General features: G+C 36.0%; 1 protein-coding gene across 1 annotated transcript in view; it reads right to left on the reverse strand.

The window, feature by feature from the left end:
- LOC145674290 (glycosyltransferase 25 family member-like) overlaps window positions 1-22,641 on the reverse strand; it is a 248,779-nt gene that overhangs the window by 154,915 nt on the left and 71,223 nt on the right. Inside the window, exons 2-3 of the mRNA XM_081744144.1 lie at window positions 16,943-17,000; window positions 4,217-4,344 (exon numbers count right to left, since the gene is read on the reverse strand). Of these exons, the coding sequence (XP_081600270.1) occupies window positions 4,217-4,344; window positions 16,943-17,000 (186 nt within the window). The remainder of the gene's footprint in view (window positions 1-4,216; window positions 4,345-16,942; window positions 17,001-22,641) is intronic.

Consider the following 22,641-nt stretch of genomic DNA (forward strand, 5'->3'; position numbering starts at 1 on the left):
CATTTTGTAATTGTAATCACTATATTGGATCCGCCATTTTTAATTTTGTAATTTTTATGTCAGATTCTGAATCTGCTGACCCAAAATCCCCCTGGTAGTTTGTTTTCTTCTATATTAAATTATTGTTTCTGTCTATGCTTGGAGACCACCCCTAACGTTCAAAGGGTGGTTCCCACCCTTAAAACTACACCATTGCTGAAACAAAAAAAAAATCGTATTGATTATTTTTTGATGTTTTACAAGTGTTCAAAGTTCCATTGAAATCGGTGAGTGACACTTCCGTAAGTCTCCTTGTCAGTAAGACAAGACTAATTCCAACACCGAATGCCAAGTCCATTGATACAGGAGGTAAACATATAGATAAATTCTGATATATCAATCCACCTGTAATACCGGTTCTCATCCTCCCCTTGTACACTTCTTTGTTTTAAAAATAATGACCGCTTTCCAGGGACTAAGTCCTAAAATATGAACCTGCAGAAACTCATTTTCAAGTTGAAATGTTGATCCGTGAATGGATACGTAATTTATTTGTTAAGATGTGTAAAACATTCTTTATTCATAACGGGAAAATTCAAGGATCAAACACTGCGGCTGACTATTCTGACAGAGTTTATTCGGAACAACTTGCTTAGCCTTATCAGTAATATGTCGAGACTAGGGATGGTCAAAATTTTCCGGAATCGAAAATTTCACTTTCCAGATTACTGAAAACTTCTGGAACTCAGAAAAATCCGGAATTCGAAAAAATCCGATGTCGGAAAAATTCCAGAATTCGGAATTGGCCATTCCTAGTCGAGGCAGAACCTTTAAATACTGAGTTTAGACATATTAAACGTTCTTTACCATTGCTCTTGGCTGTACATTCGGATGTGAAAGTTGTAAGAATATATATATATATATATATATATATATATATATATATATATATATATATATATATATATATATAACTCTATGGCCTGTGGAACCCGGAGATTCAATGCCGCGTTCACAAAAGCTCTCCACTGACTATCCTTAGCTACCTGCATCCAGTTTCTACTTTGTATTCCAATCTCTGCGAGATCCATCTTAATATTGTCCTCCCATCTGCGCCTAGGTCTTCCTAATGGTCGTTTTCCGATTGGTCTTCCTGTCAAGACTTTGACAGCGTTTCTACTTTCTTCCATTCTAGCTACCTGACCCGCCCATCTAAGCCTCCTAGACTTCACGACCCTAACTATGTTGGGTAAACCATATAAATTATGTAGTTCCTCGTGATGAAGTTTCCGCCATTCCCCATTCCCGTTCCTCTTGGGTCCGAATATTCGTCTCAGGATCTTGTTCTCAAATACTTTCAGTCTATGTTCTTCCCTCAGAGTAAGTGACCATGTTTTGCAGCCATATAAAACAACAGGCATGATTACCGTTTTGTATGTTTTAAGCTTCAAATTTCTCGACAGAATTCGCGACGACAAGAGATTTTGAACCGAATAGTAACACGAATTCCCTGCTTTTAGTCGACATTTAATTTCTCCGTGAATATGATTTTCCTCTGTTAATATTGATCCTAGGTATTTGAAACTATCCACTTTTTCAAAAGTATTATTTAATATTTTAACGCATCCATAGTTTGCTGTATTCCGGTCCCGACGCACTTCCATGTATTTAGTTTTATCTGCATTTACTTCTAAACCATGTCCCTGCAAGCGTTTAATAAGATCTCTGCATTTCTTTCTATTGTTCTCCTATCATCACCTATTAAATTTACGTCATCAGCATATGCCATAACCTGGTGAATACCGTTCAATTCTAGGCCCTGGTTGCTATCTTTGATTTTCCTTATAGCGTATTCCAGAACGAAGTTAAATAATAATGGCGATAACGCATCTTCTTGTTTCAGGCCATTTTCGACGTGAAAGCTCGTGGACAAAAATTTTCCTACACGGACTTTACTTTGGGATTCATTTAAACATATCTTAATTAATCTAATTAGCTTTCTCGGTATTCCAAGTTCGTTGTATAATGTTATTCTCCTAACCGAGTTGTACCCCTTTCTAAAATCAATAAATAGTTGATGTACCGGGGTATTGTATTCCCACTTTTTTTCGAGTATTTGGCGAACAGTAAATATTTGGTCGATAGTTGATAGATTCCGTCTAAATCCGCATTGATAATCTCCAATAATTTCATCTGCGTATGGGGTCAGTCTTGCTAATAGAATATTTGAAAGAATTTTATAGGATGTTGACAAAAGAGAGATGCCTCGATAATTATTACAGTCAGTTTTGTCGCCTTTCTTGTGAATTGGAACAATGATTGATTCTTTCCACTCTTGTGGCAATTCTTCCTTATTCCAGATAAGGAGAATGAGTTTGTGTATCTTGTTCCACAATTTTTCGCCTCCAGCTAAAATTAACTCAGCCGGAATTTCATCTACACCCGGAGATTTGTGTTTCTTTAATTTCTTTATAGCAGTTTCTACTTCTATTCGGTTGGGTTCTGGAATATACGGTTCTGCGGTATCTCCTTTTCTCCACGCACACTAGTTTTTGGTTGAGTGTTAAGCAAATCGTCAAAGAAATCTTTCCATCTATTTAAGATGCTATCCGTGTCAGCTATATGTTGCTGCAGATGAGTTCGAATATCTTTGTGTATTTAGGTTATGTTTGATGTAAAATCAGATATATATCTGATTTTACATCAAACATAACCTAAATACACAAAGATATTCGAACTCATTTGCAGCAACATATAGTTATAAAAGTTATTTTCTCTAAAGCATCTATTACGTTTCGACTTCGCAAATATACAACAAGTATCCTTTACATGGCCTTCTATTAATATCTTGGGGAATAGTGTACTTGTAGGATGTTGCAAAAGATCAGGACCATACGTCAGCTTTGTTATGAGCAAAAGATACGAAAATGCATATAGAAGAGAGTTGTTGGAAATAGATGGTTTTCAATTTAAAATTGTGGAATTTTTCAATCCACCAACCGTTTGCGTTACAGAATGGTAAGGTGTTCTACGTTAAATAAAAAGGAAACATTCTAAAGTAACGCAGGACTACGCAAAGATGACACGTAGAACGTGCACATTGTGCAAAGAAACATAGAACACCTCGAATCTGCTTCCCAACAATGCTGTACTTTTGAAATGGTAAAGGACTAATGAAACAGCCTGTTGAACAGGCAACGTTCCTTTCTTACTTAACATAGGGCACCTTACCAGTATGCAGTCAAAACAGCTCGTGGAATTAGAAAAACATCTAACATCTTAAACCAAAACCTACCTGTTTCCATCAACTTTCCTGTTTTCCATTCCTTCGCACTTTTATACTCATAACGAAGATGGTCTATGGCTCCGAACTTTTCATATACCCAGTATGTATAACGAACATAATTTGGTTAAGTCCATTCATTCCAAACTTTCAACGTAATAGGGTATATAGTTTAGTTTAAGAGCATAATAAATACTTTAAAGCAGTTATTAAGTGACATTAACTACATGCAACATGTAAACAACTCTTACAATATACATAAATTCTATTACAAGGATGATTCGAAAAGTAAGGTAACATGAGCTCTTTCTTCATGCCAAGGGCAGATACGTATATATGTACAGTGGTAGGGCAGTGGTACACATTAATTTTAAATACAGTTACCATGCTTGTTCAACCATTTGTTCTAACAGTATATAGAAACATTAATTCGAGCATAGGCGAAATCTCCGTCAACTTCCTGAAGCTACGTCATGATGGTTTTCGGAACTTCTGCATCGAATGTGAATCACCTATCACCCGTGTCCTTTTCTAATGGTACGAAGACCATTCCAGGTGGAAATGATGTGTTTCCATGTTTGGCCGATCCGCTTGCTGACTTTGAACATCTGCAATGCCGTTATCAGACTCAATGCATCATATTTAGACATGGTAGCGTAACGTAACATAACATTAGCGGTGTACACTGGCAATGAATTTCTGCTGGTGTAAACGCAAAAATCTTATCTAATTACACACTTCCATGTTTCTGTTCGCGCGGTCATTTTCCAAACCAATATTGCATGAGTCTGATGTAACATATGTGCCATCTAACGGCTGTATGAGGAATCTTTTTCACCTGCTGCGTTCTTGTGACAAATTTGAACAAATGGGGAATATAACACTTGTAAGAGGTCCTGTTACCTTACTTTTGGAAACATCTTCGCGATATTTAGAAATAATAATTATACATACATGAGATCCCAGTTCAAATTTGCACGTTGAACTTCATCCATGATGCTAAGCACCTTCTGTCTGAAGAAAGGTTCAAACCTTACATCATCTTCCAAGACCATCACAGACTGGAAACCTTTCTCCACCACCTCAAAAAAGGAACAAATACTACTAGAACACCCACAAGATGAACTTACTGTGCAAATATATACTAGCTACCAGAAAAGTGCAAGGGTTTAGTAAAGTATAGTGCCACGAACCACACATTTAATTACATCAGATTGTCAGGACCTTGGACTCTAGAGAAGAGAAAGACCAGTGTAGAAAAAACATAATCAGACTGCACTGAGAAGTTCGAAAATAATATTTCTTTAGATCAGTGAAAGACATTCTTAATGAAATTCGGCTCAATAATAAGTACCGGCTCATATAATATTATTATCAATTACTAAAACTTCGCTGTAAGTTCCAACAAGTATTCTATTGAACTAACCTCTAATGACAGAAGGATACAGATAGAATGAACTTCAACACACGAGGCACTGGAACTTACAGAAATTTACCATACTGTTTTAGATCTTTATTCATATGGTTATTTTTATAGATTCTGGTCCGTTCCTATCCGAACAACTTGCAGACAACGAAATTGTAAACTGGGTTTCACAAGGAAATAAAATTGTACGCATATATGCATCAGTATCTCTAGCTGATGTGTAACAGAGCAAAAATGTTGCAGTGGGCATAATCCCGAAAAAAAAAAAACTTTTAGGAAGGATACGACGTGGTTTTTCACATGCGAACATTAGCATTTCCAGCATGGTAGACTACTATCGGAACAATTGAATCAGTGAGTAGAAAAAGGAGAATATTCCCCAACACGTTACTTTTGAAAAACGAAAAGTAAAACTGCTAACCGGAAATACCGTTGCTTACGTAAAAATATATGTATGGGACATTTGCAGCGTATGTTAAGACCTTTCATTTCCCAAACGTCATGGGATTGGATATTTAGTTATAGAGAAATTGCTATCGTGGAATGTTATCCTTTATTTTTGGAATGTTCTCCTTTTTCTACTCACTGATTCAATTATTTTATGCTAGGACAAGCCATTGTTCATGTTATAATAAAACGTTATGCACAGAAACCTCTTCCACAACACAAACGCCACTAAATCATACTCAAAGAAGGCGTAGATGTAACTCACAAGACTTGCGCTGAAAGGTTCGGGATATGTCGGCCTGTGAGAATTCATTAACACTAAGTATTATGGCCAAGCAATCATATGTGTCCTAATCAACAGTTAATTGTCCAATCCATTACAAATATAGCTGCAAAATCTCTCCAAACACAACGTGCAAGAGTTAGCACCACGTCACACTGTGAAGCGAAAGATTGAATACAGAAGTCTGTATGAACATCACCTGGCTGGTGATCGCTCGAATTTGTTGTGACAATGGACTAAGCATGGATCTACCTAAGTGGCTGTGGGAAAATTTGGGTCGTCAGCTATAGAGGTGTTGATGAAAACGACCGATGTAACTTTGTGCATTAATACAAAGGAATTTTCGAACTCTATCCTCATTATATAGTTAGCGTACGTGTCTTTGGTGCGGAAGAACAAGTCTGATTCCTGGGAGGAACTGATATGATTAATATCCCAAGTTAATCTGCATGTCTACGCCTGGCCCAGCGTAGCGCAGTCGAAAAGGATCTCGTCTTTAGTGAAAGCGGTCCCGGATTCGATTTCCGATATGTATATTCGTTCGGAAAGACGTACAGGCTTTTGAAGCCAGCCTTCCTGATTGAGATTATTCTGGACAGTAAGGTTGTGGGTTTTCGTCATTTAGGGCAGGAAAATGTCGGGGACGATATATAACACAATGGTTCAAGGTTGCTTCCTTTCTTCCCCGTTCCTTTCTTCCTCCTCATATCTTCGGGCAGTGTGATCTCCGAGGGACGTCGTTCATCATACATGAGGGGCTAACATGGTCCTAGATGCCAAAAACCCAGAAATCTCATTCCTAATCCTCATCCTGTAGGTCCATGTTTCATACAACCTCGGTGCTGAAAAGGATACTGAACTCCAAATCAATCAACCTATCAATGCAAAGAAAGTTTCTCGAAAAGCTTCTTGTTGTTACTGGGTTTTGCTACAGACGGAAGGTCAAGATTCGTAAGGTTGAAAGAATTGCCAAAATGAATGCTGCTTAATCTTATTACCAACAGAATACGCTATTCTTATTGTCTTATCCCTGTTTACATAGAGCAAATATCAGCATTGTATGGCGATTACACACACCGTGTGGAACTTCATCAGGACAAACTTCAAGTCACATGGCCTAAACATAATTGTCTTTCTATCGATGCATCGCAGCTGCAACTGGTATCCACGCATTCCCTTCGAGGATATTCCCGTTAATAGTACAGATGCTGTGCTTTCGGAAGAAAATGAAATATTTGAAGTTTATGTCCCATGATTATACCATGTAAGCTAAAGGAGTTGGTGATGATGAGAATGGATGAAATGGTGGAATGAAGGAAGTTGGAGAACACAGAAGAAGCGCAAGAAAATGCACGCCCATGTATTTGTCCTACACAAAGCTTACTTGATGCGAGCTGGAATCGAAGCAGGAACTACACGCAAAGGGTTATATAAGGCAAAATACCCAATACTATATAACCCCGCCCCCCTCCTTTAAGAGCAACTGAACATTGTTATTTTTCTCCAAACTGTAATTATAGATGAAATTACAGTGAGTTATGTCAAATTATCAACTGAACGATAAAGAGATGGTGCTGGTATGTAACAGCAAGCATATTTATCATTATGGGAGATTATTTCTTTTTCATCAATTACCTAAATCATTATGTATATCCATGAAAAACAGATGGTACTTTTCCCCCTTAAGTTCAATTTATTGATGTGCTTTCTTACATTGTATAGCATGCGAATGTATGTACAAATACTAACTTCAGTACTACAAAGTAAGTAAATAAATATTCTATGAGAACACGAAAATTAGCTATTATAGGTCTTAATTTTCTTCAAGTGAATTGAACAACGTTGATATCGTTTGATAAAGTATTTGCTTTTCTTCTGCACTTACGGGTTTGCCTTGTTTATGTTTAACAGAATAACTCGGAGCAGCAGGTAACCTGCTGGCTTCCTTGGGCGACATCTTTAAATTGTGGCGCGCACTTCGTGTGTTTTGTCATTTGTTGTAACAGTTTTCTCTTACAAATTCGATTTTGGTTCAAGATTTCGATCCCATATAGATACATACTTTGAGTCGAATCCTAAATGTTCTTACTGTGCCTTAACAATACATTAATTACCATAATACATTGCATTTGTTGTGTACTATTTGCTCATGGAAGAATAAGCTGTTATTAGTCTCATTTTCAATGTTGCTACCTAATAGTTATTTTTCAGTTTTTCACAAAGAATGGTTGTCAAACAGTTGTGTCATTTCATGAAAATGGGCTAAGAAAATGAAAAAGAGAAATCAAGTGAGCTCGCTGTTCTTATTGAAGATAATTAGTTCCTTATAGTATTTCAGATCTTCGTTTGACCTTTCATTAGAGATGAGGAAATAGTCATTAAAAAAAGAGAAAGAGAGAGAGGGGGGATAGACAGAAGTTAAAGAGGATAAAACCTGCTTTAGTGATTCATTACGAAGTAATATGAGGCTAATTTTTTCAGTTATAATTTGTATATCACCTTTTTAAAATGCGATCAGAATAAATTTTATTTAAAAGATGCATAAACCGAATATTCGGTGCCAGAAATGAAATAACGTACACAGGAATCTTCAACATTTAAGAATTTTCATAATATTGGATAGGAATGTTCATAACTTTTGAGTCTTATCTTTTCTGGCTGCAGTGAAATTAAGAGGAGGTACTATGTGCATGTTAAATAATGTGTCTTTATTCCTATGTAGAATCTAAATAGTTTCTTGGAATTTGTTGAATAAGATGTCGATAGAGTCTTCACACTCTCATGACTGATATTAGTTTGTGGCATAACTTTTCTGTTAGATATTAAATGAAAGGATAAGTCACGAGGATTCAAAATATATTTTATAAGTATTTTATTACATATAACAAAGGAAATAAAATAATAAATTCTCTATTCAATAAATAAGTAAACTCAGTAGTTTTCAAGTTCTTGCAGAATGAACAATTGCTTGTTCCAAACACTCGCTCGCCTATAATGGAAACGTACAAGGAGCTCAATTTTGAAATGAAATGAAATGAAATTTTTCGAGTTTTACGTCCCATGATTATGTAAGTTAGGCTAAAGGAGGCGGCGATGATGAAAACATGAATGAAATGTTGGAATGAAGAAAGTGGGAGGAAACTGAAGGACCCAGAGGAAACCCACGCACACGGTGTTTGTCTACCACAAGGTTCACTTGGCGCGAACTGGGATCAAACCAGGAACCCCATGTACCAGAGGTGAACGGTCTACCACTGAGCTACTGCGACCCCCCAAGAGCTCAATTTTGAATAGAAGTCGTGAGTACAACTGCACATGTTTCTAGATCTGATAATAACTCCTTTGTGTCTATATGATCCCCGTACTCGTCGTCGGGAGGGAGACCCACGTTCAATTTCCGGAGGAAATTCATGTAGTTCGGATCACTCGTTCGGCTGTAGGTCCAAATCTCATAGAACCTTGTTGTCGAAGGGGACGATAAACTTTAATCCTTCCATCCAACCATAGATCTACTAGTAGGAACACTAAGTCATCATGTAATAATGGTTCTGAATCCTAACATTTTAGGTAGATTCTCAGCTAGAGGAAATGTTAGGAGTGGGGATAGTAAGTTTTAGTTGTAATTTACACTGGTAGAAGAAATTCAACGTTCTGCCCTTCTTCCTCCTGGTGCGTGTCTGCGTTTACATAGTAGTTCAAAGATTCAGGAGAGCAGTGCATACGCCACTGCAAACGAGAGAAAATGGTTCCTGATTCTCCTGTTACAAGCCCATCCCATTTTATTTTTAATCTCATTGTTTTACCCCCTTCAGTTTGTTTATTCATTTCTTAGCACAAATTTCCATATAACATTTTTTGTTTAATTAGTTGGCAACATTTCTGCATTGCAGGCTGCATTGTTTACAAGGGGTGCAAAGCTTCGTGAAAATCAGATTAGTACAAGGAGTAGATAGATAACCGAGAATACGTTGGGATGCGTCTGGGAAGAATTAAATTACCATGTTGTGTTATCCAGCGTGCTCATATCACAACATTTATAACGTCGAGGAAAACTTACTTTCATTTCTCCTTTCCGATCAATTTTTCTCTTTTGTGTCGTTTCAGTACAAAATATATCTGCTCTAGTTTTGCACAATTCTTTTTGAATAACTTTGTGTAAGAATCAAAAATTCTAATAACGTATAGGAAGTATTTTCTAAATATGTCATTACAGACTGATATTTGTTCTAACATTTGTTCGTCTAATAAGTTCTAGGTAAAAACTAACATTATATGAAACTAATGTTGTCAACACTGATAGAATACAGATAATACAAGGAAATAATATGTCTTGCACCATGTAAATATATACATACACATAATACTATATACACAAAAGGCAAGTTAAATACAGTCACAGAAGCATACAAATAGAGATAATCGCCATTTCACACAAAACATATAAAGGAGGTGCATTTTAGTACATTTTCACTTTCAATATTCGTCGATTTGCTACGTAAAGGAAACAACAATAATCATATCACTTCACCTTGTCGCGTAAACAAACCGTTCTTGGCTCACGAAACGTTGATAACAGACTATAAAGCACTCAGTCAGAGATAATAGGCCTTATGCAGAGTCGTTTTGAAGCATAATTAGTGTCATACTATAGAATTCGACTAACATAACTCTCCTGCAGTAGTCAGACCTTTAGTATGACGCTAATCATATGTCAAAACGACTCTGCATAAGGCGGAAACAGTCCAATAGTGCAGGATGCAAGGCCAACCTGATTGGTCGCTCACACAACACTAAAGACACCTCCATGTTTGCCGTTATTGGAGCAGCATTCTCATATTAGCATGGAGCAGCATTTATTTGCCATGTTAGAGATGAACACAAAGCATAGGCAGCTCATATATACGCATAATTATTATTATTCGATCATGCATATACTTTTTGTAGTCCAAGTTCAAAAGAAATGCTAAGTCAAACATCGGAAGAAGCTTTAACGGTAAAATATGCTACACGGAACGCGGTTTCACCTGCCAATGAGTTAAAAGTAAATCCTTTGTCTATTTCTTTTACGATAATGATAACAGAAGTTGCAAGAAAACATATTTTATGCAGGATATCAATAAAATATAAGGTTAAAGTCAATTATTGTTATGCGATTCCAGGTAATCACTAACACTGACAAAAGACGCATAATTGATTTTTTTCTTTGTACATAAGACAATTATACACAGAGAAAATTTGGTTGAGTCAGATAGAAAACATTTGGACATCTGGTAAAGTAACTTCAGTTCTGAATCCATCAGATAAGAGACTTTAGTTATTATTATCGAAGGTAAACAAACTAAGAGACTCATTCCGTAACGGTTTGTGTCAACGAAACACAAAAATGCGTTTCAGTTTGATATAATATGCATAGCAGTTATAATTGATTTTTGCACGTTTTGCGTTGCGTTACATTCCGCATTTCTTCCGAAATCCTAAAGGTCAAACGAATTTCGCCAAACTAAAAGATTTGGTCACCAATGACGATCTGGAAACCGGAAATTTCACACTCACAAGGGAAGGTTGCGGGGTTTTACTCTAACTTTATATGGATACTATTCTCAGTCGACTCCTTTTGACATATCAATTAGGTAACCGGGGAAATTCTCTATCGCAAGCAACATTAATTCGAATTCTTGTGGATGCAAGTCCAATTAGCTAAACAAAATAATATTTGCGCAGATGCAAATTACGAAATTACTGAAAGCTATAGTACTTGTGTCAAAGCCTCATTGCACATTTCTGATAACACTGTCAAGCTGGTGATTATATATCTATAATTTGAGGGCGTACCGCTATTTTTTTAAAATAATAAGTCATATTTAAAAGGTGCGAGCGTCTTGTTAACTATGCAAAAGTGAAATGGATATTTAAAAAGCAAAATCTTTAAAAAGAGAGAAATAATGTCTCACTTAAAACTTATTTATATGAGCTCGTAGATACTTATTTTATCCCCACGAAACATTGATAGCGTTTTCCTATAGCTAGTTTCACAAACGGGACGAACCTTTGTTCATAGATATAAAAACAATAGCTTTATTACTACATACCTATACTTATTCCACTCATCGCCAGTTTTTCTGACATGTTTCAAAGGATATCTGAGAACATTATTCTTTCATTGAGGTTTAGAAAGCTATCGATATCAATGACGTCTATAAAATCCCAAGAGGAGAGTGCACCTTAACCCTTTCCGGATCCTGGCTTCTTGGGCTATTTTTTAGACTTTCAGTCAAGCAGCTACTGTATCGACACTATTTATCCTAGGATCATGGTTCATACCTCATTCTCTTCAGAATAAAACTGGCTTTCAAATGGTACCACTTACATGCTCATACCATATACCAGAAGCGGGAAAAAATGTCAAAGTGATAGTTTCTGAGGGAAATTTTTTCCTGGAAATTTGGCCCCCCGGACCCCCCTGTGCCAACGTAGCCATCTAAAAAAATCTGAGAAATAGTACTTGGTATACTGAATGTGTGTGCCAAATTTCAAGTTTATCTTGAATAGTAAGGGAGGGAGAAATTTTATCAAAATTTCCCACCATGCCCCAAATTACCACAAAACACTATGATCTCAGGGAAAAAAATTCCTGAGACATCCCTAATTACCCTAGGGTCATGTGTCGCCCATATTATCTTCTGAATAGAACTGCCTTTCAGGCGGTACCATTCACATGTCTCCATCATGTATCTAAGGCGGGAAATTGCTGAAAAAATGGATTTTTTGGTCTAAATTTCCCCTTTTTCAACTTTTAGCCCCTCTGGACCCCGCCTGTTTTAACGCAGAAATCTGAAAGAAAATCCGATAAATACTACTCGGTGGACTGAATGTTTGTGCACAATTTCAATCTTCTAGGTGCAAAAATGAGCCCGCCAGAAAAAAATTCAAAAATTTCCCCATGTTACCCTATACAGAAGTATATTTTGAAAAAAATCACTGAGACGTCCCTAATTACCCTAGAATAATAAATCGACCATCATTCTCTTCAGAATGGAACTGCCTTTCAGACGGTATGACTCACGTGTCTCCATCATGTATGTGAGGCGGGAAAATGACGAGAAACGGGATTTTGGGGGTAAAAATATCCCTTTTTTCACCCCTTTGCCCCTCTGGTTCCCCCCTGTTTTAGCACTGACATTGAAACAAAAAATCTGGTAAATACTACTCGGTGGACTGAATGTTTGTGCAAAATTTCAATCTTCTACGTGGAAAAATAAGCCCGGTAAAAAATATTGAACATAGGCTTAGAAAATGAGAAAATAAATTTTTGACTTATGACGTCATCACCTCCTATGTCTGGACGCAGGAAGGTCTGAAACCATACGTAATGTTTTCTACAAAGCCTCTGGACTTGGAAAAAAAAACCGGACGAAAAAGCTCAAATAGAAGAGAAATAACGCAATGTACCATGAAAAACGCGTATGGTACAAAATTGTACCATAGGATCCCCAAAGGGTTAATCCTCCTATGAAACTGAAAGAGATAGATTAAATCATTTCTAGTTTTCGTGTTGAAATGTCCATCGAGGAGAAATAAAAGCAGGTAATGAGTAATGCTTTTGTATTATATTGGGTGTCATTTTGTACCACTGAAAACTAACAAACTAACTCTATGACCTACGGAACCCAGAGGTTCAATGCCGCTTTTACAAACGCTCACCATTGACTTCTTTTCTCAGCCAACTGCATCCAGTTTCTATTTTATATTCCTATTTCTGTGAGATCCATCTCAATATTGTCCTCCACCTGCGCCTAGGTGGTCCTAATGGTCGTTTTACGATTGGACTTCCAGTTAAAAATTTAAAAGCGTTCCTACTTTCTTCCATTCTGGTTACATGACCAGCCTACCTGAGCCTCATAGATTTGATGACATTAACAATATTTGGTAAACGGTATAAATTATGAAGTTCCTCGTTATGGAGTTTCCGCCATTCCCCACTTCCGTTTTTCTTGGGTCCGAATATTCATCTTAGGATCTTGTTCTCGAATATTTTCAGCCTACATTTTCCCCTCAAAGTAAACAACCATGTTTCGCAACCATGCAGAACAACAGTCACGATTATCATTTTATATATTTTAAACCAGTGGCCGAAGTGAGACGGTATGCGGTGGTATGCCATACAGCCTCTGGTTTTTCAGTGAGATATACCGTCAATGGAGAGTAGATGCTAAATATCTTTACCATCTCCATTTTTATACGCAGTAATTGACGGATAGCTTTGCACGCAGAAAGATATTATTTCTTATGTATAAATAATTTCTAAGTTGACAACACTGACATTTTTTATTATATTTTTCCTACTTTTTATAGGTCTCTTCAAAGTAGTTCATCTAAAGTGCTTTCAAAACTAGAAACAAACTGACAGCTCAAAAACACATGCAAATTTGTTTTCAAGAAGGGAATCTACGTCACATAGTTATTGCGGTCACTCAGCGAGGGTCAAATCATAAACGTCATTTTAGCAACAGTGGATGGAGGGTTTCCTTGGCAACAGACTTTAACATTCCAATGTTGCCGCTGGTAAACACGTGTTTTCAGAAGGAAAGAAGCTTCGTTCATTTGTGAGTGGAAGTGATTTAAAGAACACACACAGAATCTTCCCACCATGCCAAACTGGGACGATAAACATATCCTTTCATCCATCCAAACAAACCAATATTTAGAGATTTTCGTTAAGACTTAGAAGACAGTTCCAGCTGAGGACTCACCGGGGTGTGCAAGACGTGGCAACAGCGTACCACGTGCTTCTCCAAATGTCAATTTGTTTCTATTTTGAAAACACTATAGTTTATATTTTGATATGCCATATTGAATTATTTCTTTATTATATATGTATGTGTCTTCTTGCCTTATTGCATGTAAATGTCGTGATTTGAGCATGGGCGGAGTTAGGAGTTTTCTGTTGTGGGGAATGGATCTTCCGGGTGTTTGGAATACCTCTCAGTCCGTCAGTTTTCTCGCATGAAATTCTTACCATAAAAACTCGGTTTTTGAGCATTTTCTTCTATAATTCTCTATAATACAACATAAGGGGATATTTTATTTTATTTTACTTTTGGACAGAATTGTTGGCGGGGAATCAAAGTATCTCGATGTCCCTTCTCCCCGTAACTACAGAGGAACTCTCCAATGGTTTTTAGTCATTATGCAAACAGAAATGTAATCTTTTAGGCAACATGCCCTCACTGTATTTCAACATTTAGATAAACGGTATGTCGAGTCTAAATCAAAATAAAACATACCACGTCTGCTTTTTTTCCCACTTCATACACTGTTTTAAACTTCATATTCCTCGACAGCATTCGTGACAACAAAAGATTTTGAACTGAATAACAACACGAATTCCCTGCTTTTGGTCGATATTTAATTTCTTCGCGAATATGGTTTACGTCTGTTAATATTGATCCTAGATAATTGAAAGCATCCATTCTATCAAAAGTATTATTTGATATTGTAACGCATCTATTATTTCCAGTACTACAATCCTCAAGAACTTCCATGTATTTAATTTTCTCTGCGTTTTGTATCATTATTTGCAAAATTCTGCGTGCAGTAAAGCAACGCAAAATTTAAAAAAATAATAATTATATAACCAGTATGGAGATTATTGCAAACTAAATCGCAAAAAAAAAAAGTGTTGCGTTGACGCAAACCGTTATGGAATGTGTCCGATTGTTATACCTTTTAAAACTGAGAAAACATATTCTTAAACTGAGGATGAAACAAAATTATGGCATGTTTATATAATTATAGTTTACTTTCAACCAAGCAACCCTATGTAACGTAAAGCAAGAAGGTAAATAAGGTTACCCACAGCTTTCAGGGCTTCACTCCGAGACAACTTCCACTTCAACAGTCCTGACGTATATAAGGTAAATATTAATTTCGGTTACAATATCAATTGAAATTGTAAGGTATACATTAATTACTTACAAGGCTTTTGCTTCACGTGTAAAACAAATAAAATCTTGTAAGCGATTAATTTATATGTTACGATTTCTATTGGTGTTATATATAAAATTAATATCTAGCCAAAAAGGAAAAAAAAGGCGATAACTGGTGCATGTTTTAAATACGAAAAAGGAAACATGACGATATACCTAGCGATATTCCCGTGTTATTAAAATGTTTAACATGAATATTAATGATCTGTCAGGCAAGAATTGAATGTGTGTGCTTAAATACAGATGTAACACGACAGCAATTGATAGCCATGAAACTGCATATCATTAGAGCTCTGTGTGTGGGGGAGGGGGTTTAATTTTGTGCAGTATGATATGTTTAGTTTGGGATACATGGATTAAAAGATCAAATATTAAACATTTCAACACAAAGCGGGAAATAATTAATTCTGTAGACCTTTCCTCTTCCTGTAGATTTTTTTTTTTTTTTTTTTTTGTGGAAAGCCAAACTTTGAAGATGAAATATTAAAACAGTATTTGAATATTCACAGAGTCATTAATTAAAACGTGTTGATCCAAAATGTTGATAGTAGAGATTCTTAAATAATATGGGCAAAATAGATTGTGTAAAATATTTAAAATTGTATCTGACTTCGTTATATGCATAGTTCAAATCTTTCCAATTTACTGTAGTATGCAGCAACGTAACAATACTTATGATGAATTAGTACTCATGACCTTCGATAGTGTTGCCAACGAATTTAGGTAGCACACAACCAATTTGATCAACATTCGGCAAAAACTATAGTAATGTTAGTTCAATAAGAAAAAATGTACAAAAGCTTAAATAGTACGACGAGCTTTCAAGTTAATACGGGACTTTTTTTTACAGGTTTAAAATCGAATCCCATGGTGAGGGTAATGTAAGCAGTAGGAACGGGCAACTGTGTCATCTTTCTAGTAGACGAATCATTTCGCGCACCAGCCTATTATTCAAGATTGCGGATAACAGTGCGAACGCGTACAGGGAATACAGCATGGTGAAGAAGGATATAAAATTGGCTTAAATTTACAGAAAATTTCAACCATAACACAATGACGAGACATTCAGACGTAGTAAGAGAAAAGCATAAGCGGTTCAAGGATAGCTGTGGGTATGTCACTGACGATCTCGGTTGTGGAGGATTCCAGCCCACAGCAGTCATTTTAACGGGCTGCATCTTCAAAAATCTTCAATCAAAAGAAATAAAATTCTGTGAACCTTTCTTATTAGTAAACAAAAAAACTCTTGCCAAAATATCATGAAGGTCAATGTTGGTGCATGTAGTGAGTGGTTGAATTTATGGAAAACAAGGTAAATGTGTTTCTTATTTAAAGAAATGAAGTGTGTCAATGAAACTTAAATTACCTGAATGTTGAGTTTCGATTTACTCACGAGCGTTCCAGTAGATTTCTGATATGAAATGCACTTCAACTATATTAATCAGTTGTCGGTTTTATGTAATGACGTAGTTCATAGAAATCACAGTATATGTGATAAAAATAAATATTAAGGGTTAGGCACTTACGTAAAGACTTACCTCTTTCCATACAAAATAATGACTAAGGAAACACCCAATTTCTCCCATTGTAAGTGGCCTGAAAATTGAAGAAGAAAAGGAATTACAAACAAGTAATACATATACTTAAAACATGCTTTTAAAAGTATAACATCAACAAACATTATGAAAGATTCCATACTATATTTTAATCGTAGAAACTTGTCTCTAATGTACGTACTTGTCAACAATTGAGCTATGCAACTCAAGTGCAAATCTTGCATGTTTTTAAAATGTAGTTAATTTATATAGTGAATAATGTATAACTAAACAATACTTTTTACTTTTTACTTTTAACTTTGTATTTTCGGACAGTTTCAAGTGAATCAACGCAACATATATTGGTGGCAAATCCTCCAATATCGCAACAAGATCTGCAGAATTACACATATATCCGATCGTTGTGGAGCATATTGACAAATGCACATAGTATAGACTGACGCAGGTCAATGAACAGCAAGATACAGTATAGAATGCATTTTTTGTAGAATGTATTTTTAAAAGAGATTTTCTGCCAGCAAAATGAAGCGGCAACATACAGTGGGTGTTATTGTTAATCTCTTTCATTATGACGCATCAGTTCAGTATTCAAGAATTTTGGGTCTGATGAACGCAATTATATATTCTCGAAACTGTCTGTCTTCTTGCCTACTCTGTTTGTGTGTTTGAAAAAAACAAAACAAAACAAAACAAAACAAAACAAATTTTGTTGCACTGGATAATGACGATTTCTGCATGATGTCCGTATTATTATTTTCCCTTTTTTGCATTAATTTCTACCTTATAGAACTTAACGTGAACGGAATTTCTGCCTATCTATCTCGTGGTTCTCTAAGTAATGCTCAACTACTCATTCTTTCTTGCTCCAAATAGAAGACTATCCTTGTAGGTCATGTCTTTATTGTCAGGTTGGTTGTCTAACTGTTAGGCGTACAGTGAAACAATTCTCCTGAAAGAAAGGGCTACTATTCCTTATACGTCCAACCTCCACGTACTTTAGTCGTTGTGGGTAGAAACCACCCATATTTAAACGAAATTTTACATCACGTGATCTTACACATTTCTAAAAACACAAATCAAAAATTGTATATACCAGCTATGATACGTACATTATTCACTCTCCCCTATTCTACGGGATTAAACAATTCATTCCCGGTGAGGAATTACGAAACGCTATTACGAATAAATTAGTATTACGAACACGGTAAAAGGTTAATTCCTCTCAGATGTGTAACTAAATCCTCATGGTGTAATATCTCTCTGTACTGATTCATTTTAATCTTCCCTACTTCTTCCTACATGTGTGATTTTCTCTCGAACATTCTCTTAGAACATCGCTGATTTATTACCGCCTTTCTCCTATCAAGTGTCATGTTTTTATCTATATTGTACTGTTTAACGTCGTCTATATTTGGTTATGACATAACTTCCTGTGGACAAGCCTCAGGAATTCTACTAATCATATTACGCTGTTGAGAGATTTGTTAAATTCTCCTATGAAATTAAAGCGTAAACGATCAACAGCACTCGGTATTTCTTGATAGACCATGATAAAACACACGAAACTTAATTTTAGGTACAAGCCGTATCGTTTTCGTCACATTAATGAACTCGTTGTTGCAGATATGTATGTCCGTAAAGCCGCTTATGGTATGCTTCTTGCAGCATGCAGAACCAAACATTCCCACGATAACGTTCTGTTCTCAGACAAATGTGCTATCTATTGGAGTATGCAATACGCAACCTGGTCTTTAGAGTAAGGAAAACTCATGCTTTTATGAAGAACTGTAGTATAGGAAACAAAAGGGATTACGCCCACCTTGTGGCAACCCTGTATATTTGTTCGAAATGATATGTTACTTTAATTTTTGATTATTACCTGCGTTATTATTAAAATGAGTTTCAATAAGCGGGAATAAATAATATATGTCAGCATGTGTCTCCTACACAGGGTGGCCCGAAAGTAGGTATACAGTCCTGTACTGATCGCTCATGACATTTTATATAATTTACTTATTGTTATCCATACATGTATTGATTTAGTTTCTTACTTATCTGTTATTAATTTACTTTCACTTATACCTTAAGCTCGGAGCAAATCAAAGCAAATAAATTCATTCGTATTAATAAATTAAAATGTCATACGTGATCGATACTGGCCTGTATTCCTACCTTTGGAACGCCCTGTATTTCCCATGCATTTTCTAAAGATTGATAACGTTCAAAATAATTCAATCAAATTCAAGAGATGAAATATTCAAACTTTCACAGAAACAACTTGAATAAATAATGAGAAGATAATCCGTGTACTTATTTAATACAGGTTGTTTCAAAATGAATACTGGAGTTTTAAGGCTTTGTAGTATTTATTACAATAAACTTAAAATCATAAATAATACATCCAATGAGAGTGCAACCCAAATAGCTTTCTACGCACGCAGGCGCATGAACTGTTTCCTCTGTCTGCTGTTAGAGAGCGCTAGTAGCGAAAATGGCAACTAGTGAGGAGGAAGCCTTTTTGTGTTTTGCAAAGACTAAATTTGTAGTTACAGTATAACCGTCTGTGGGAGTATTTTAAGAAGATGCTTATAACTACGCCCTTATCGTTTGCAGTTGCTGCAAGCCTACAGGCTACAGTTTACCTGCCAAGTTTACAAATGAAATGTTGCTGCATGACGATGAAGATTTTCTGGATAGTGTCGTCTTCAGTGATGAATCGACATTTCACGTAAGTGCCGATGAGAACACTCATAATGCTTGCATCTGGGGGTCAGCAAATCCCTACGATATGGTACAGTTGCAACGAGACTCCCCTAAATTGAACGTGTTCTGTGCCATATCCCATTGGAAAGTTAGTGGGCCTCTTTTGCCTATCGACTCGATGTGCGCCGTGTGACGAATGGTACTCACGTTGAACACTTGTAGCAAAAACTCCTTGAGTAGCTCTTTCATTTGATGAATTATTTATAATTGTACGTTAAAAGTAATAAATACTACAAAGTCTTAAAACCCCGATATTTATTTTCAAACACCCTGTATTTTGTTCTTTTTGTTATTTTGTTATTGGAAGCATGTTTTCGAACAGTAAAATTAGCGTTCTTCACAACGAAAGAAGAAAAATGTCAGAGAACTGCACGGATTATCCGCTGATAATTTACTCAACTGAAAATTTAGATAAACTTAGAGTATTTCATCTCTTTAACTCGATTTGAATTGTTTTGAATACTGTGGACAAACAGGTTGCGAACCTCTCGAGTTGCAAACAAATTGGTTTACGAACAAGTTTTGTGATCAATTTTTCCCTAGTCTTAAGAACAGTTTTGTGAAGTGCACTGAGAAAAATCCGCTATCCGGATAACAGTATATTGTACGGAATACCTATGTTTACTACGGAAATCTGTTGGGAACATGATATCCATATGTTACATACGTACTGTCATTTTCCCACTTAGATGTTACATCATGCCACTGCAGGAGGTCTGACATCTAACAGTCTTCCGCATATTACATACGTATACCTATGTTATATACATCAGTGATATGTTATATACATTCATCTGTATGTGATACCCTGACCGCCTATATACAGTTCTTTCTTCCATATGGAAAGTCCGTATAGATAGAACACTTATACGGAAAATACATATAGAACATACGTTTTCAGTTATACATTTGCTGAAGGATGTTATATAGCAGCGTTTCCTAACCGGTGTGCCGCGGCACACTGGTGTGCCGTGAATGGGCCGCTGCTGTGCCGCGAGGGAATCGAAACAAAATTACTAATTCTATAGCAATCAAATTGCAAGACATAGGGAAAAATGTATATTTGTATTTCCCATTACTAAGAAAATCCACTATGAATCTGCAATTTTATGTTTCATACCGTGTTACTTTTCTGTACATTTTTTTAATGTTGAAAAAAGTATTTATCATTGTTATGACCATTATTGCTTCTTCATTGTTGCAGACTATTTCGTAACTTGAAAATTTAAAATATCATTCAATCCTCTCGTCAAATTACCTACATTTGTGTTTTAAAAGTAGAAGATTTGTTTGTTCGTTCATCATTTAGCGATCTTCCTTCTTAGTGAAAGGTTGGATACAGTTTTCGAAAAAGAAAGCATATTTTTAAAAACCTGAGTCCAACATTTCACTGCAATTGTATTTCATTGCATTGCAATATATATTAAATTTCCATCTTGGTTTAAATTGCACTTAATTCTGAAGCTACGGAGAAAATTTTAAAAAGCTCCAGACTTCCATAAAAACTTAAAGTGTGCATGCGTTCAATGTTATGACCTCTAGGCAGGAGGGATTTAACATGCAATGCCTTCCAAACGGTACAAGATACGGTTACATTTACTACACCAATGAATTTCCGAGAAAATTGTACATGAATTTGATGTATTACTTGCACCTATTCCTATTTGAAAAAACGAAAACTGAATCCAATATGGAGGATTCAATGTGACGACAGGGGTGGGTAACATATGTTAGAGAAGTAGTACTTGATTCAATTTGTTTTGCATATGCCCAAATTCATGTCCAGTTACATCTAAAGAAACTAAAAGCAATTTTGTGTCCGAGCAATATAGTAGTATACAATTGAATTCTGATATATGAAAGCCCGTAAATACGCAAATTACCGGTATCGGCCGCTAAAATTATTACAATACACTTGGGCTGCGGAGAACTTTTCATTTGAATTAATTTTACACGAATCCCAAGGGGACAATTCGCGAATATACCGTGTTGGACAAAATCAAACTCCTTTGCATACAGCATCATGCATATACGATACGTTAAAACTGGGTGATAGTACAACCGCAATTAACTCATATGGGAGTCATCGTCCTACTTTATAAAATTTCCCAAGTTGTAGGGAATGTTAGTGAATAGTCTCTCCACTACAATTCAATGTTGTGATGGACAAATCCGTGTAGGAGATTTTCTCGAGGCTCTACTGTTTCCTCCCACCTTTTTATTCCACCATTCTATTTATTTCTTGCCATCACCGTCCCCTGTAGCCTAGCCGGCATAATTTTGGGACGTAAAACTCAAAGATTCCATATATATATGAAATATTTCCTATTACAATGCAATGCTTGCTCAACGATTACCTCCCAGATGCGTACATTCCCAGATCCGTACCTGTCAAAATCCTTCCCAGATCCGTAAAAGTGCCATGGGGATGATATGACATTTTTTGACATTGATAAAAGATTTCCCACTTAATTGCATTTTTAATAACTGACACTGTTTCTGTGCATTTTTAATAACGTTTGGGCAAAGGAGGATATGGAATTGCATGCTCAAAGAAATACGAAAAGAGAATAACAATAATGTTATTAATACAAACATACACACATACATACATTCTTTCCATTTAGTTTTTCTTAAGGTAGTACCAAGAGAACTGGTACTAACGTAAACGGCCAACTCCTCGCGTTGAATTGAAAATCCTCGAAATATGTTGGATATGAATCCACAAATCACATCAAAGGGATACAGATGTTGGCTCTTATAAAGAACCTTTCTTGAACTAGTATCTGGATCTTCTATGACCTTGGTCCGTCTGCAGCAATCCGCCTATCGTTGTTACCATCACCTATATGTAATTTTTTTTATCAATATATATACTCGATTTACAGTTTATGAGTAAGCCTATATGAAAGTGCAAG

The sequence above is a fragment of the Thermobia domestica genome, chromosome 17 (genome assembly GCF_964235325.1).
Source record: "Thermobia domestica chromosome 17, izTheDome1.hap1.1, whole genome shotgun sequence".
NCBI classification, from domain to species: Eukaryota; Metazoa; Arthropoda; class Insecta; order Zygentoma; family Lepismatidae; genus Thermobia; species Thermobia domestica.